The sequence below is a fragment of the Neophocaena asiaeorientalis genome, unplaced genomic scaffold (assembly GCF_003031525.2).
Source record: "Neophocaena asiaeorientalis asiaeorientalis breed wild unplaced genomic scaffold, Neophocaena_asiaeorientalis_V1.1 scaffold138, whole genome shotgun sequence".
NCBI lineage: Eukaryota > Metazoa > Chordata > Mammalia > Artiodactyla > Phocoenidae > Neophocaena > Neophocaena asiaeorientalis.
In genome coordinates, this window is record NW_020172632.1 from 7266601 (window position 1) to 7281880 (window position 15280).

At 52.6% G+C, this 15280-nt stretch overlaps 1 protein-coding gene across 1 annotated transcript in view; it reads left to right on the forward strand.

The window, feature by feature from the left end:
• TMEM61 (transmembrane protein 61) overlaps window positions 1–9505 on the forward strand; it is a 10075-nt gene extending 570 nt beyond the window's left edge. The window contains 3 exon segments of the mRNA XM_024739317.1: window positions 3814–3937; window positions 3940–4147; window positions 9124–9505. Coding sequence (XP_024595085.1) covers window positions 3814–3937; window positions 3940–4147; window positions 9124–9355 — 564 coding nt within the window. The 3' untranslated portion in view covers window positions 9356–9505.
• Window positions 9506–15280: the final 5775 nt, after the last annotated feature.

The following is a 15280-nucleotide window of genomic DNA, read 5'->3' on the forward strand; positions in this document are numbered from 1 at the left end:
CCCTTCCCTTCACCTTGACCTCAGTGACTTGGTGAGCAGAGTCTGTTCACCCAAGTCTCCTCCTAACTGTGTTCTAACTTGTTGGGTGGCCTTGGACCATGGCGCTCAGAGCCTCAGTTTACCCGGGGTTACACGAAGATGGTTTGGAACACTTCTTGTTCAGATGGTTTAGTTCTTTACAGAAAACTGGCACCTAAAGTTCCCCTGTTGGTAGCAGGGATAGTACGATATTATCTGTGCCCATTTTACAAAGGAGGGAACTGAGGCATGGAGAATCTAGGTAACTTACCCAGTGTCAGAGCCAGGGTCCATCCTCTCTGTCAAGCTGTGTCACTGTTTGCCATCTTGCCACCTCATCTTCACAACTTGCTCCCCAGGAAGTTGTGGAATTTGAGCTCAGAGATGTTGGGTTGCCTGATGAAGGTCACAGAGCTAACAGAGTGGCTATAGTCAGAGGCAGTGATAACTCTGGCTGGTGGGAGGTGGGGTGGCAGCAGCAGAAAGGCTTCTGGGAGGAGGTGTATTTGGCATGGGTCTTGAAGGGGGTGTGAAATGAGGGCCCTGAATGGGGACAGAGGGCTCCCCAGGAGCAGCAGGTGTAGGGGACCCCAGGAGTTTGGGTGTATGGGTGGGGGGGATATGAGGGAGCTGGAAGGAGGGGCCAGCCTGGCAGCCTGACTGAGTGCCAGATTGGGAGTGGGACTCAGGAAACGTAGAGACGTTTCCTCCCTGCCCGGGGCTGGGGTTATGCCCTCCAGGGCAGGGAGCCCTTTCTTCCTCCCCCACCAGGGTCCAGGGTACACTACTGTGAAGGGTGAGTAAACTGCCTGAAGACCACGTCTCTGAAATGGGCCAGGGGAATCTGGGGCACGACACCCTTCCCATAAGCCATCAGAGCCCCGATCTGTAACAATAATGAAGACCACCTCACAACAGAACAGGCTGTCCTTCATCCAGCTGGACGTTGACGCCTTCCATCTCCCGGGGGTGGTAGGTCATTGCGTGCTCTGCCTGCCCATGGTGGATCCACGTGGAGGGAGGGAGACTCACACAGAAGGAGATGACAGCATCCAGTGAGAACATGCTAAGGGGAATTCCAGGGGCTTGTCTGAGGTCTGGGAGCATTTGAATCAGGAAGGAGGGCAGAGCATTTTAGAAGGTGGGATCTGCCCGTGCTGAAGATTTACAAACGCATCTATTCACGGCACGGTCTCAACTTTATATACTGAAAAATACAGATGGATCTAGCTATGCACACAGGGATTTGATTCAGACTCGACCCGGTTCAAATTTGGCACTGACCTTGGACAAGCTGTCACCCTCGAAGCTCCAGTGTCCTCAGGACATAATGCTGTTGTAGGATTAAGATGTCGGGTACCTGTGAAGTGCTGGATGTGGTTCCCAGCGCCTGTAAAGGCCCAGTACACATCTACTGCCGCCATCATCAGCCATGCAGGCCAAGGGAGGGCTGGAAAGGAGGCATTCACTTGCAGATCATGCTCACCTCTGTGGGGCAGCATTAATGATGATTTGTATTTTGCATTTTTATTCTCTTCTGTGGTTTCCTCCTCTTCTCCACAATGAGGAACTATTTCTTTTTTAGAAATTTAAAAGCATTGTAAGTTACCTTACTCAGGAGTGAGTTCTGCAAGGGTTGAGACACACAGCTGTATACGGCTTTGGGCAAAGTCCCTCACCTTTCTGGGTTCAGTCTCCTCATTTGCAAAACAGGGATTTCTTTCCCTGCCCTGACCGTCCACCTCAGTTGTGGTGAGTCGGATGAGATTCCAGGTATGAAGCGGAACTGTCAAGTGCCATTATATACAGGCAAAGGGTTACCGTTATAGATTTGCTGTGTTTTTTTTTCCCCCCAAGCTGATTTCTCCAGCTTTTCCTTCTGACAGCCGCTCCTCGCTGTCTGACTTTGGAAAGACTGTAGTCAGGTTCTTTTTCTCTTCCCCAGAAAATGCCTTGAGCTGGAGACAGGAGGCCTTGCCCCATAGACAAATTCACAGGAAGAGAATTGGAGGTAATTTACAAGTGGCATTTTTCTAAATGCTTCTGGTGGCCTGGAGGCTCAGAAAGATTGGGGTCCACTCCTCGAGCATTACATGTATACATTCTCTCTTTCTCTCTCACGTGCATACACACACACGTTTTTAAACACCTCTGGGAACATGCCCTTTTGAAATCTAAAGGCTCACCTACTAGATCTTGAACTGCCTTTGAATGGCTGCACAGCAGGTCATCATTTGATGCACCACATTAGGCTGGGCAAGTCCCCATTTGTAAGGCTGACGATTGAAGTCTTCCTAAGGTCTGTGAATTCCCCAGCCCCCTCCTTCACCGGCTCAACTTTTGGAAGAGGAGAGGGGCCCTCTGTAAGTTCTGCTAGCAGCCTGTTAGAGAGCCTGCCCTTTGTACAGTTGAGGAGACAGGCCCGGAGCAGTTGAGAGGCTCACTCCAGGACACGGCTGGTGAGCTGTAATGTAGGGACTAAAACCAGGCTCCAAGGCTGGGTGGTATAGCAGCTGGAATCTTGTGTTCCCTCCCCTCTCCCAGCCCCTCCCAACTGCGAGAGGGGCTTTTCACACAACAAGGTTTATTCAGCAACGCTGTTTCTCATTTAGGAGAATTTCTTCAACAAATGTTTATAGAGCAGCTACTATGTGCTAGGCACTGGGGGTTATAGCAGTGAACAGGGCCTATACAGACCCTGCCCCCAGGAAGCTTCCTGTGTGGTAAGGACAGTAAGCAAAGGAGAAACCAAACAGGCAGGATAAAAGCTTGGTCCAAGAAAGCCCAGGGGACTCCAAGTTTAAAGTGTCCCCAGCCAAGGCTTCTCAGGTGAGGGCCAAGCTGAGCTGGGAGGGGAGACGCAAGTTACCAGGCAGAGGGAACAGTATGTACAGCAGCCTAGAGGTTGGCTTTGGGGACAGCCCCTTCCTGTCTGCATAATCTGGAGCCAGGGTTCCTCCCAGTTATTTTTTTTCCCCTGGGCATTTTGTCTTTGCCTCATTGAGATAACACTGTGCACATAATTTGGCAAACGAAGTTGAAACAGGTCAGATATCATAAGCATTTACCCCGTTGTTAAACATTTGTGTTGAGCTTTTAAAAAAATGAGTCATGAATATTCCATCTAGAGTTTATGCCGTGATTTACTCACCCTTTCCCTATAGTTGGACACTTAGGCTCTTTCCAAATTACAACCATTAAAAATAAGGCCATGGTGAACATCTTTTTGCACAAAGGTTTGCTTTGTGTCATGAATTTCAACTTCAGGCTTCTCAGTGCCCCTTTCCCACTAGCTCCTTTACCCACCCCCAGTTTCAATGTCTTCCTCTGTCAAATGGAGAAAAGAGCACTGACCTTTCGAGACTGTGACGAAGGTGAAGTGAGGCAAGGCGTAACCAGCAAGGCTCTCTCCTGGCAGGCCTGGCGGACCCCGCAGCGTTCACTCTTCTCCCTCCCAGCCTGCAGTGGGGAGTCTCATGCACACCAGGCTGGTGAGGCCTCTGAGTCCGGGGGGAGTCCTGGAGTGAACCCAGCCACACTTAACTGAGCTTCTACCAGGTCCCAGGTGTGGTGCTAGGAACTTGAGACACATTATTTGTGGCCTTCAGAACAGCCCTGCAAAGTTGGGAGCATCATCTCCATTTCACAGATGAGGAAACTAAGGCACAGAGAAGTCAAATGACCCCTCTGAGTTTGCACAGTGACCTCAGGCAGGAGGACTAAAATCCAGTCTCTGGTACCCAACAGGCCTCTCACGGGGCCCGTTTCCTCTTCTCTCTCCTTCTCGGTGTCCAGACGTGTGACAGCGGCCGTGTGGCCTCCACCCTGTGCTACTGCATGACGGTCACCGGCATGGTGGTTCTGGTGGCCGGGACACTCTGCTTCGCCTGGTGGAGTGAAGAAGATGCAGAAGAAGAGCCAGCCAGCCGGCTCTGCCCACAGGACGCCCTGAGCCTGAGGCCCCCGGTCCCCTGTTCAGGTCGGTCAGCTTCTTCTGTTGCGGTGCAGGTGGCCTGCTGCTGCTGTCTGTCAAGGCCAGCACCAAGGGGCCGCCTCGATGGGACTCATATCACCTCTCCAGAGACCTGTACTACCTCACTGTGGAGCCCTTGGAGAAGGAGAGCTGCAGGTCAGCAGGGCTGGGTGGAGGCCACAGGTGGGGCACTGTCACATCATCATGCATTTGCTCAGCAAACTTTCATGGGGTTTCTCCTCTGGACCAGACGTTGCCTATGCCCTGGGGTCTTGGAGGCTGATCAGCACTCCTGGAAGAGTTTAAAGTCCCTCGACAGAGGCAGACTTTGACAAATCAGAGTAGTTAAAGCTGTGAAAGAGGACAGACATGGTTCTGTGGGGACATGGAGAAATCCAGGAAGGCTTCTTGGAGGAGGTGGCAGCAGAGCTCAGCATACAATAATAGCAAATGCCTGTATAGTACTTAAATGAGATGATGTATATGAAGAACTCAGCCCAGAGCCTGGCGCACAGTAGGTGCACAACAAATGTCAACTTTTCCTCAAGTAGATAAGGTGGAGAGAAGTGTTTTAGGCAGGCAGAAGAGCGTGTGCAAAGGCCCAGGGGTGAGGTGGGGAATGGAGACAAAACCTTGCATTTGGACAGTATTTCTCATCTTTTTTTTCATTATCATTCCCTCTAAGGAGACTTTTTAGGCATTTTTTTCTTCATCTTCCCCATGAAATGTTAATACCACAGATATACTACATATTTGGTCTGTATGTATATTTGTGCTTTATATGTAAACACAGTATCAGCAGGAGTCCAAGAACCAATTTTTGCCCTATTGAGAATGCATGTATCTTACATGCTCTTATGTACTTACTCATTCACCAAGTATCAGCTGGGCAGGCATATCAGGGGCCTGCATACATCTTCCCCAGTCTAACCTACCTGCAAGGTAAGAATTACTGTTGTCTTTTACAGAAAAAGAGGGTGAGGGTTATACAGCTAGAAAGTAGCAGAGCCTGCTGGCTGTGAAGTGTGCATTCCCCCACACCACTCTGTAAGCACTGGATTTGCATGTACTAAGGGTTAAGCGATATATTTGGCAACTGGCCTCGGACCTGGGCACCCTTCTTCCCTTGGTTAGAGGGAAAAATGCATTCTGAGTTAAAGAAAGTAACAGATTAGTCCCTGCTACTGGCCTGTGACTCCTTGAGGTCACAGACAATAAAGTATTCAACAGAAGCCCCTTATTCCAATGGTCAGGCCCTAATTTGACTATTAGAGGGAAGGGCAGGGCCTTGGGGACTCTTCTCAGTTGAGAAACCTGGGTCTCAGAGAGACCAGTGACCTACCTGGTCACACAGTCGGTTAATGGTCAGTTGGAACCAGACCAGGCCTCGGGATTCTCTGGACTGGAGCCTGTCCCTCCCCGCCCAGCCTGGCCTGAGCACAGAAGGTAGGTGTTGTCTGTAGACACAGCCGTGTTGACCCAACAGGGTCCAGGACATAGCTGCATCTGTCAGGTGGGGCCACTTGGCCTTCATTCCCAGCCGGGCCAGGGTGGAGCCTACCCAGGAGGCTGTGGGGTGCTCATGGCCCATCAGGTTCAGAGACCAGGTCTTAGATTCAGAGCTGGGGTGGCTGGATGTTGGAGAGGCTGCTTCTGCTAATGGCTCTTTCTTGTCCCTGGGGCTAAGCCACCCTGGCCCTCCTGCTGAGAACCCAGCATCTGGGCCCCATGGGGAGGCCACTCAGCTGTCCCTGCCCCCAGGGTCCTTGCTCTCTGCAGGTAACTCTACGTTAGAGAGAAAGACCTTCTAGGCTGATGACTTGGGCAGGTCCATTTCTCTCTTGGGGCCTCAGTTTCCTCATTTATTCATCTACTTATTCTTTCCTGCATTTCACCAACATTTACTGAGTACCTAACTATGCAGAGCGCTGACAATGCAGCAGTGGATGAAACAGACAAAACCCCTCCTCTCAGGGGCTCCCATCTTAAGTGTGAGCCCTAAATGAGGTGCCTGGATGGGAAGCCTCCTGGGACACCCCCCCCCTCCCGCCGACGCCTCAGTAAGTACAGCAGAAAAAGCGTGGGTCTAGTCAGACACGAGGCTTTCAGTGTCTGCTCTTTCTTTTCTAAGCTCTGTATTCTTGAGCCTGTTACTTAGACTCTCTGAACCATGTCTAGTTCTTCCCCTGTCAATCCTGGAATTTTCCCTAGGATTGCTGTTAGGCTCAGATGAGATGATAGATGGGGAGGTGTATTCACTGCAAAGTTTGCTGTTCTTCCCGCACTTTCATTTTATGATGTACTCTCATGCCTCCTGATTTGAGCCTCACTGCTTATGAGGCAGTGTAAGGATTAGATCCATTTTGCCGATGAGAAAGCTGAGGTGTGGAGAGATTAGGGCTCAGGGTTGGGGGAGCTGTGATGGGTGGAGTTGGCGTGGGTTTTGCAAGCAGGCAGAGCTGGGGCTTTGCCGCTTCATTGGAGTGCGGCCTCCACTCACCTGTGCAATGGCTGAGGGCTGCTACCCCCAGGCTTGTCATGAAAGTGAAATAAGATTAGAGAGCTTGAGTGTTGGGCATATAGCGTTTCATCCCTGGTCCCTGTCCCCTTTCCCTACTGTGTTTGCTTGACTCAGCTGAATAATGGAAGAGCTGGTGCCAGGCTCAGATCTCACGTCCCCACCAGGCTCCAGAGAGTGGGGTGAGCCCCAGCCTCGGTGGAGCTTCCTGTGCATGGGGACCACAGTGGCCAGCCCGCCCCACACTGCTGCAGGGGGCCACATCCAGAATACACCACAAATGGGCCTGCCCCTGAAGTGTGCAATATGGTCACCCTGAACTTCATGTTCCCCAAGTTTCCAGCCTGCTGGACCATGACTCTGGCAACCTGGGGCCGGGTGGGCCCAGCTGGCTAGATGAGGTGGCATGAGGGATACTGCACCTCTGCCCTCGAAGCAAACTTCCTGCTGTGGTCTGATCTCACCTGCCACCTGTGCCCTGCTCTGCCAGCTGTTGCCTGCTGGAGCGGCCCCAGGCATACCCAAAACCTGACTCATGTCTCTGGGGCTTGGAGAAGTAGGGAGCAGCAGGGCCATGGCTGGGAGGTGAGCAGGGCAGGAGATGTGGGGTTCTGGAAGCCTAATCACCCATATTTTCCTGAGCGTTGTCAAAGCATTTTCCATTTTTCCCTCTCCCTGAATCTACAAAATGGGAATTGTTATCCTCATTTTATAGATGAGGAGAAAGGCTCAGAGAGACTGTGAACATAGCCTAGGTCACACAGCAATTGAACCTAGTTTGCCTACCTCCAGGAGCAATATTCTTTGCCTGCCCTCACCTCAAGGGATGCTGGGAGTCAGAGGTGGGTGAGACCCCTTATCTGATTTCTCAGCTGCAGGGCTCCTGGGCTTCTGAGGAGGAGGGTCTGTGAGAGAAGTTTGCAAAAGCACTGGAAGGGGAGCCCAGCTTGGGCTCTTGGCTGGTGCCCTCCATCAGACTGGCACACAGCCTGCTCCATGACCTTGGTCACGTGGCCCCAGTGGGCTGCTCTTAGGGCTGTGGTGGGCGTGGGCTGAGAAGATACGTTGCCCATAGAAGGGCCATGTCCACGGGGGTGATGGGTGCTCACCTGAGGGGCAGCAAATTCCTGGCACAGCTGCCCCATCACCACTGGAGCGAAGACCCCTCCACCACCTGTCTGTCCTCTGGCCAGCCTCCTGCCATCGGTCTTCCCCTGTCTAGACAGGCTGGTGTAGATTGAACTAATTTGCTGCTGGCTCCAAACTGATGGCCTTGGGCAAGTGACAGCCTCTCTGAGCCTGTGTGGCTCCTGCTAGCAGCAGATCTGTGATAACTTTTGTTACCTACACCCCTGCCTCATGGAGACCTTTGAGATTTTGTTACCAGCTCCCATTTATGGAGCATGTGCTAAGTGTCCCTGTATTACCTCATGTAATCTTCATACGGTCCTGTGAGGTAGATGCCCTTATTGTCCCCATTTACAGATGGCGAAACTGGGGCCTAGGTTAATAGAGTTACTGACTCATGATCTCCCACCGGGAATGTGGCTGACCAGCCAGTGCTGACTCATAGCCAGCCCTCGAGCCACTTGGGGTGGGAGGGGACCTCCGAGGTCACCTAGTCAACCTCCATATCTGGCAGTATCTTCCCAAAGCAGAAGCAGTCCAGACAGAGGATCAGTGACCCTCCCACCCCCAAGGTCCTGGGAGGGGAAGGGGCCCTGACTTCCCAGAGATGACCCCCCCAGGGCCCTGGGAGGACCGAGGGCCAGCCTCATTCCCGTCAGCATTTTTGTGGCTGGGATGCAAGTGACCTGTTCTTGGAATCTAGGGGGCAGAGCCTGGTCAGAGGAGCCTCAGAGGATCTGGTCTGTACCTCAAGTCCCTCCAGGGTGGTTCATTTGGGGGAGGTGGGGGAAAGTCACAGGAAAGCCAAGCTCTTTAGAGATAGATAGGGTTGACTGGGTAGATAGTGAGATCTCCGTCTCTGGAGGTATGCAAGTAGAGGTAATCACTTGGTGGACTTATCATATCAGGGCCTCAAGCATCCTGCCCTGGGCATCCACAACTCCAGATTTTGTAAGGGAGATGATTACAGTAAGCTGGAAGTCTTTCTCCCCATTGATCATCACTCAGTCTTTCAACAAACATCCCCAAGCATCAATTCCCTGGACACCCAAAGTCAGTCCCTGCCCTAGGGGATAACCAGCTGGGGTCAAGAGTGACAGAAGAGAGAGGACTGTGGGGACCCAGAGGAGGGAGTGGGAGATTTGCTAGGGGAGGTCAGGAGAGCTCCCTGGAGGAGACTCAACGGACAAGTGGGGATTGACCAGCAGGGAAGGGGTGAGGGAGGTGGGAAGGACTTTCCCTGTCGAGAGAACTGAGGAGACAGAGGGTGTGGTGAGCCCATGTGGGGAACCAACTGTATGGAGAACTAACTATAGCACAGGGAGGGTGCAGTTGGGGGAGGTGAGGTTGGCAGGGGCCGGCTGATGTCAAGCTTCAGCTGTGTCTATGGGGCCCTGGGGAGCCTACAGCCTTCCTCGCTCTCTTCCTGGCATGCAGTAGGGTTTTGCCCCACCCCCTGCTCACAGCCTCTCTTCTGTCCCTGTAGGACCCCAGAGGTGGTTGCCATCCCCACTTATGAGGAGGTCGTGCACTGCCAACTGGCTGAGGGGCCCCTGACACCACCTGCATACCCCGTGGAGGAAGACCCGGAGCGCAGTGCCTCGGGTGATGCCCTGCTTGGGGCCCAGCCCCCCTTGCCTCCGCCCAGCTACGAGAGCCTCATCCTCGCTGACGGTGGCTTCTCTCGAGAGACAACACCTGGGGCTGCGTGCTCCTGACCAGGCCCGGTTCAGATTGCAGGGGAGGAAGTTAAAGGCTTCTAGCAGGCCTGGAAGCCAGAAGCAAATGATGGGCTTCTTCTAGCCTCTAGTACAGTGCCTGGTACACAGCAGGCACTCAGTGTTGCTGAATGCTGTTTTATTTTTCTATTGCTGTGTAACAAATGGCTTGAAATAAATCCATTTCATTCTCTCTCATGATTCTGTGGGTCACCTGGGCCCAGCTGGGTGGTTCTGCCCCACGTGACACTGGTGGGGCTGTAGTCTTCAGGGCCCAGCTGGGCCGGCACGCCCAAGATAGCACACTCACGTGGCTGACAGTTAGTACTGGCTGTCAGCTGGGAAATGTTCTTGTGCCGATGAGAAAATTGAGGCCCAGAGGCACAGCCAGGACTGGCCCAAGGGAACACACTGAGTTTATAACCAAAAGAACATGGACTCTGAATTCAGACCACCTGTGCCTCGGTTCCACCAGGTACCCGCTGGTGAGTGACCTTGGACAAGTGACTTTACCTCTCTCTGCCTCAGTTTCCTCATCTGTAAAATGGGAATTGGGAATTACAAAGGCACCAGCCCCTACCTTAGAGAGCTGAGTTTTGAGGATTAAATGAGATAACAGTTGACATTATGAGATCACACTGACCCTGCAGGCTCAGTGCTAATGCATCAAACAATAAATGCAGACTTCTTAGCACAGAGGCTGCTGTCTCTTAAGTATGCAGTGATTGTTAGATTTTGTTAGTAAAGGTAACCCCCTCCACCAGGTGCCTCTGCTTCTCTACCTCCTGTGACAGGGAGCTCGATACCTCTTCTTATATTCCAGATAGGCAGAAGGGTCTGCTTTCACAATGTCATATCCCATTCACAGATGAGAAAACCAGCCCAGAGAGGCTAAGTAACCTTCCCAGGGGCGCTCAGCCAGCAGGAGTTCAAAGTCCTGGGGCTCAGTCAGCTGTGTAGGGACACTATTCCCTGAGGGCCTACCATTTACTGGGCCAGGCTCTCTGCTGTTGTTTCACATCCTCAAGGCCTCTCTGCTGCAGGTGGTGGCCCCACTTAACAGGTATGGAAACTGAGCCTCAGAGAGGTAAAAATCACAGAGAATAAAGGTTTTTCATGTAAATAAAGGTATTTTCATTCAGGCCTGGTTGGATTCCAGGCCCCGGGTCCTCCCACTTAGGCCTGGACCAGCTCAGTAGCTGCCTTTCCCAACGCCCTGCTTCTGCCAGGGTCCCCTGAAGTCTCTTCAAAGCTCAGCAGATGGAATGAGCCTGATCAAACCCAGATCCATAACATCCCTCCTGGGCTCAAAACCCTGAGTGGTTCCCAGCTCACTCTGAGTAATGAAAGCCCTAATGAGGGCGGGTCTGGGTCCCGCCCCTTGCTCTCTGCTGCTGTTGGTTCCCCTGTGGGCCTTTGCTCCTGTGTTTTCTCTCCAGAAGCTCTTCCCCAGGCTCACTCCTCATGCCCCTTGCATCTTTGTCCCTCTCTTCAACACACCGTCCTGGATCACTCTGTTAAAACTGTTGTCTCACCCAGCCCCCTGCACTCCCAGCCTCCTTCCTGCTTTACTTTTTTTTGTGTGTGTTTTGTTGCGGTACGCGGGCCTCTCACCGTTGTGGCCTCTCCCGTTGCGGAGCACAGGCTCCGGACGCGCAGGCTCAGCGGCCATGGCTCACAGGCCCAGCCGCTCCGCGGCATGTGGGATCCTCCCGGACCGGGGCACGAACCCGTGTCCCCTGCATCGGCAGGCGTCCTCTCAACCACTGCGCCACCAGGGAAGCCCCTGCTTTACTTTTTAAATAACACCTGTCATCATTTAATATTTTACCTTTAAAAAATTTGTTTGTTTGTTGTATGTTTCTCCCCACCAGTAAGGTCTCTGAGAGCAGGGATTTTTTTGTTTCTTTCCTTTACATTTATATCCCTAAAGCCTAGAAACGGAGCCTGGCCCGTGGAAGATGCTCAGTAGATATTTGTGGACTGAGAGAATGAATCAATAAATGTCAGCTATCACGATTGTTTCTGGGCCCTCTCTCAGCCATCTGAGCCAGATCTCGTGGATCTTCCTGTGGGTCTTGTGGATCCTCTCCCTCCCCCTTCACCAAATCCTGGATCCCCATCCTGTACCCCTTCCCTTCCTCCCTGTCGCCCCTGTGTGTGCTTTATACTTACTGCTATGATGGAGATGCAGGTTTGAATGCTGCCTTAGCCCTGACCTTTCTGTGTGACCCTGAAATATGTGTGCGTGTGTGTGCGCGTGCATGCACACACACACATACACACACAAACACACCAGCTTCCTGTGTGAACCATGGGGATTTGGTTGGGGGAGATGCGGGGGATTTATCAGACCCTCTGCAATTCCAAAGGGGTTAATGGGGTTCCAGGCTGGGAAGCAGAGCCCAGTTTCCCTCCTACCCCCAAACTGAGGAATTTCCCCCAGGCAGGTGAGTTAATGAGTTGCAGGTGTGATTTGGAGGTACCACCACCTTTGCCAAGTGGGAGCTGGAAGGGGCAGGGGGTGGGGAAGGCTGGAAGACCGGAAAAGCCTTTTCTGGTTTCCTCTCTAAGTCAGCTCATCTGCACCCCAGCTGAAAGCCACCAAGGAGGGGCAGTGATTTGCTCAAGGTCACCAGCTCCTTGGAGGCCAAGCCAGGGCCATAGAGCCAGTCTCCCTAACCCTAACCCTAACCCTGCCAAGCCAAGGGTCCTTATGAGACGCAGTGGCCTTGCTGTGAACTGGGAAGGCCTCAGGCTGGGCAGCCCCCTGAGGCTGGGTCTGTCACTCCAGCCCCCAGTAGACACTGGTTTGCTGCCTGGTATCTTTCCTCCTGGGCCTGGATGACTGGTTTCTTCATCCATCATTCAGAGCTCACATCTGGTGCCCGCCACGAGGCCTGGGACATCAGGGACCCTCTGAGCTCAGGCCTCTCCCACGCTTTCCCTGGGCCCCTCCTTTGCCCTGTTTCCCTCTGCGTTGACCGGTCACCCTGCACCCTGGAGCTCGCCACCTCAAATCAGTTGGAAAATTCCCAGTCAGAAATTCCCTTGCCCTCCATCCCCTCAGCAACGAATTACTCTTTAAAAACGGTTCATTTTAATCTTTCCCTCCCTAGGTTTCTGCTAGAGTCTGGCAACTGCCCTTCACTTCCACCATCTCCTCTTGTTTCTTCCAACCTGATCTCAGAACCAGAGAATCAGTGGAAAATTAAAATCCGACCTGTGTCACCCCCCTGCACAACTCCCTGGGAGGCTCCCTGTTGGCCTCTGAAAGGTGTTGGCAACCTTAGCCTGACCCCAGGAGCTTTCCTACCTATGCCTCCTCTCCGGCCTCCCTCTCCTCTGGAGCCAATAGCCATCCCTCCATTCCCAAACATGAATTGAGGGCCAACCAGTTCTAGTCCCTGGAGATACCACAATGAACAAAACAAAGCCCCCAGCCTGTGGGAGCTCGAGTTCTAGGGGAGGAAGACAGACAAGAGACAAGAGTAATAAATGATGTGTCCAGTATGATAGATGGTGACGAGTACTACGGAGAAAAGTAAATGGGACGGGAGGACAGGCAACACCTGGGGGAGGGGGTTCTGCAGTTTCAGATGTCATACCAGAGGTGGCCTCGTTGTGAAGCTGACATTTGGACAAAGAATTGAAGAAGGTAAGGGAGGGAGCCATGCAGATATCTGGAGGAAGAACTTTCCAGGTGGAAGGAAGAGCAGAGGCAAAGGCCCGGGGGTGGCTGTGTATTCCCAGAAGAGCATAGAGCCAGGGTGGCTGGGGTGGAGGGGGTGAGGGGAGATGTGGCAGGAGATTATCTCAGAGGGGTGATTGGGTGGGTAGCATGGGCAAGTTATCTAGGGCTTTGTAGGCCATTTTAAGTCTTAGCTTTTACTCTGATAGGGCCGGGAACCATTCCAGGGTTCTGAGCAGAGGAGTGACATGGTCTGACCTGACATTTGGGTGGGAAAGAGATTTCAGCCAGCAAGGGTAGAAGCAGAGACCTCTTAGAAGGACAGACATAATGGGCCTCAGACTGAGGCAGGAGATGGATGGGCTCCAGGCTAGACATTTACAACTAGCCTCCTGTTCACACTTCCTGGGGTGAGAAGAAGATGGGCTCCAGGCCGGACATTCATTCCCAACCCCCTGTTTACATTTCCTGAAGCAAGAGACAAATGGGCTCCAGGACTACATATTTATGACTGGACTCCTGTCTATATATATATATTTTTTTTTTCGGTACGCGGGCCTCTCACTGTTGTGGCCTCTCCCGTTGCAGAGCACAGGCTCCGGACGTGCAGGTTCAGCGGCCATGGCTCACGGGCCCAGCCGCTCCGCGGCATGTGGGATCTTTCCGGACCGGGGCACGAACCCGTATCCCCTGTGTCGGCAGGCAGACTCTCAACCACTGTGCCACCAGGGAAGCCCTCCCGTCTATATTTTGAGATCTGCACCTTGATATAAAAACCAGCAACAGAAATAGGGTAAATAACCGGATTTTGGACATTTTTATGTCAGGGACAGAGAGGGGCTAAACCCTGTTAAAAGGTCAAGAGGTCATACATTTCCCATCCTTGGGGCAATGGAAACATTGCACATGCACAGAAATGCTCCTTGGGGGTCAAAAAGGAGGGAGCACCACCCCATAATATGTGATGCTAAGGCTGTCCCATAGGCCTCTGGGCTGGAATCCATTTTGGAAAAAAGTTGCGCATGCATGTTGGGGAGGACCCTAGGGCAGGGCAGGTGTGGAAAAAGAAACAAGATGATTGGCCAAATGTAAACAAAGACCCGGAAGAACTGCCCTGTATGAATGACTTAACTGCTTCTTTACTACGCTCCTCATTAGAGAGGATGCCCACACCCTTTCTCTCCAGGTGTGCATCTCTGCCTTGCTTCTGTCTTAACTGAACAAACTGTTTCTCTGTGTGCTCTCGCACTTGTTGTTGTGCTATGTCTCCGATGATAAACTTTGACTGGTTTTTACAGTTTTGCCTCCGTGAGAAATGCATTTTTCACTGGGGGCAAGAGCCAGGGGGTGTGGTGGCCAGGATTCCTGGTTTTCATCCAGGCTACCCAGGTTCAATTCCTGGGCCGGGAATTAAGATCTCGCTTCACGCCACCACTCACTTCCGCCTCTCTGAGCTCAAGACCAGGGTGATGAGCAGTAGTGGGGGGTGAGAAGTGATTGGATTCTTCTGTCTCGGAGGTAGGGCCAATAGGATGTGGGTGTGACAGAGGAAATGAGGATGTCGGCTAGGGTATCCCGGTGGTGGAAGGATGGGTTTGACACGGAGGAACAGGAAAGGGAGGAGGATGCAGTATAGGGGTGAACGTGCGCATAGCATTTAGCGTTTTACCTCCAGCTACGTGTCAGTGCTTACTTGCCTCTGGGCCTTTGCACACACTGGTCTCTTTGCCTGAACTGCTTTTCCTGCCCTGACAGAACTCCAGCTGGCTTCTCAAGAATCCCTCCTGTGAATCTGTCCCTTCGTTCCTCCCCCTCCACCCCAGTCTCTCCCTCTGCTTTGCAGGTCTGCTTTGTGCACCTGCTGGACCTCAGGCATATCTCAGAGCCTTTACCATATTGTGCCGCAGAAGACAGGACCAAGCGCCATCACATTGAAAACCCGTGTTCATCAGACACCGCATACCTCAGCGTCCTGCACGTAGCAGGCGCTCAAGAAAAGAGGGAGGTGGGGCCTGGCTTGAACCCTGGCTCTGCTATTTATAGGTTCTGTGATCTTGGGCCATTACTGATGCAGAGCCTCAGTTTCTGCATCGGTCAAATGGGTGTGATGTTTCCCCTCCCTGCAGCAGCTCTTAGGATCTTGCGAGGACCCCGAATTCTGCAGACCGGAAGAAAACCGTGGTTATCGCGTCCTCTGCTGGAAGATGGCAGACTCCGCAAGCGCTCCTCCCCCC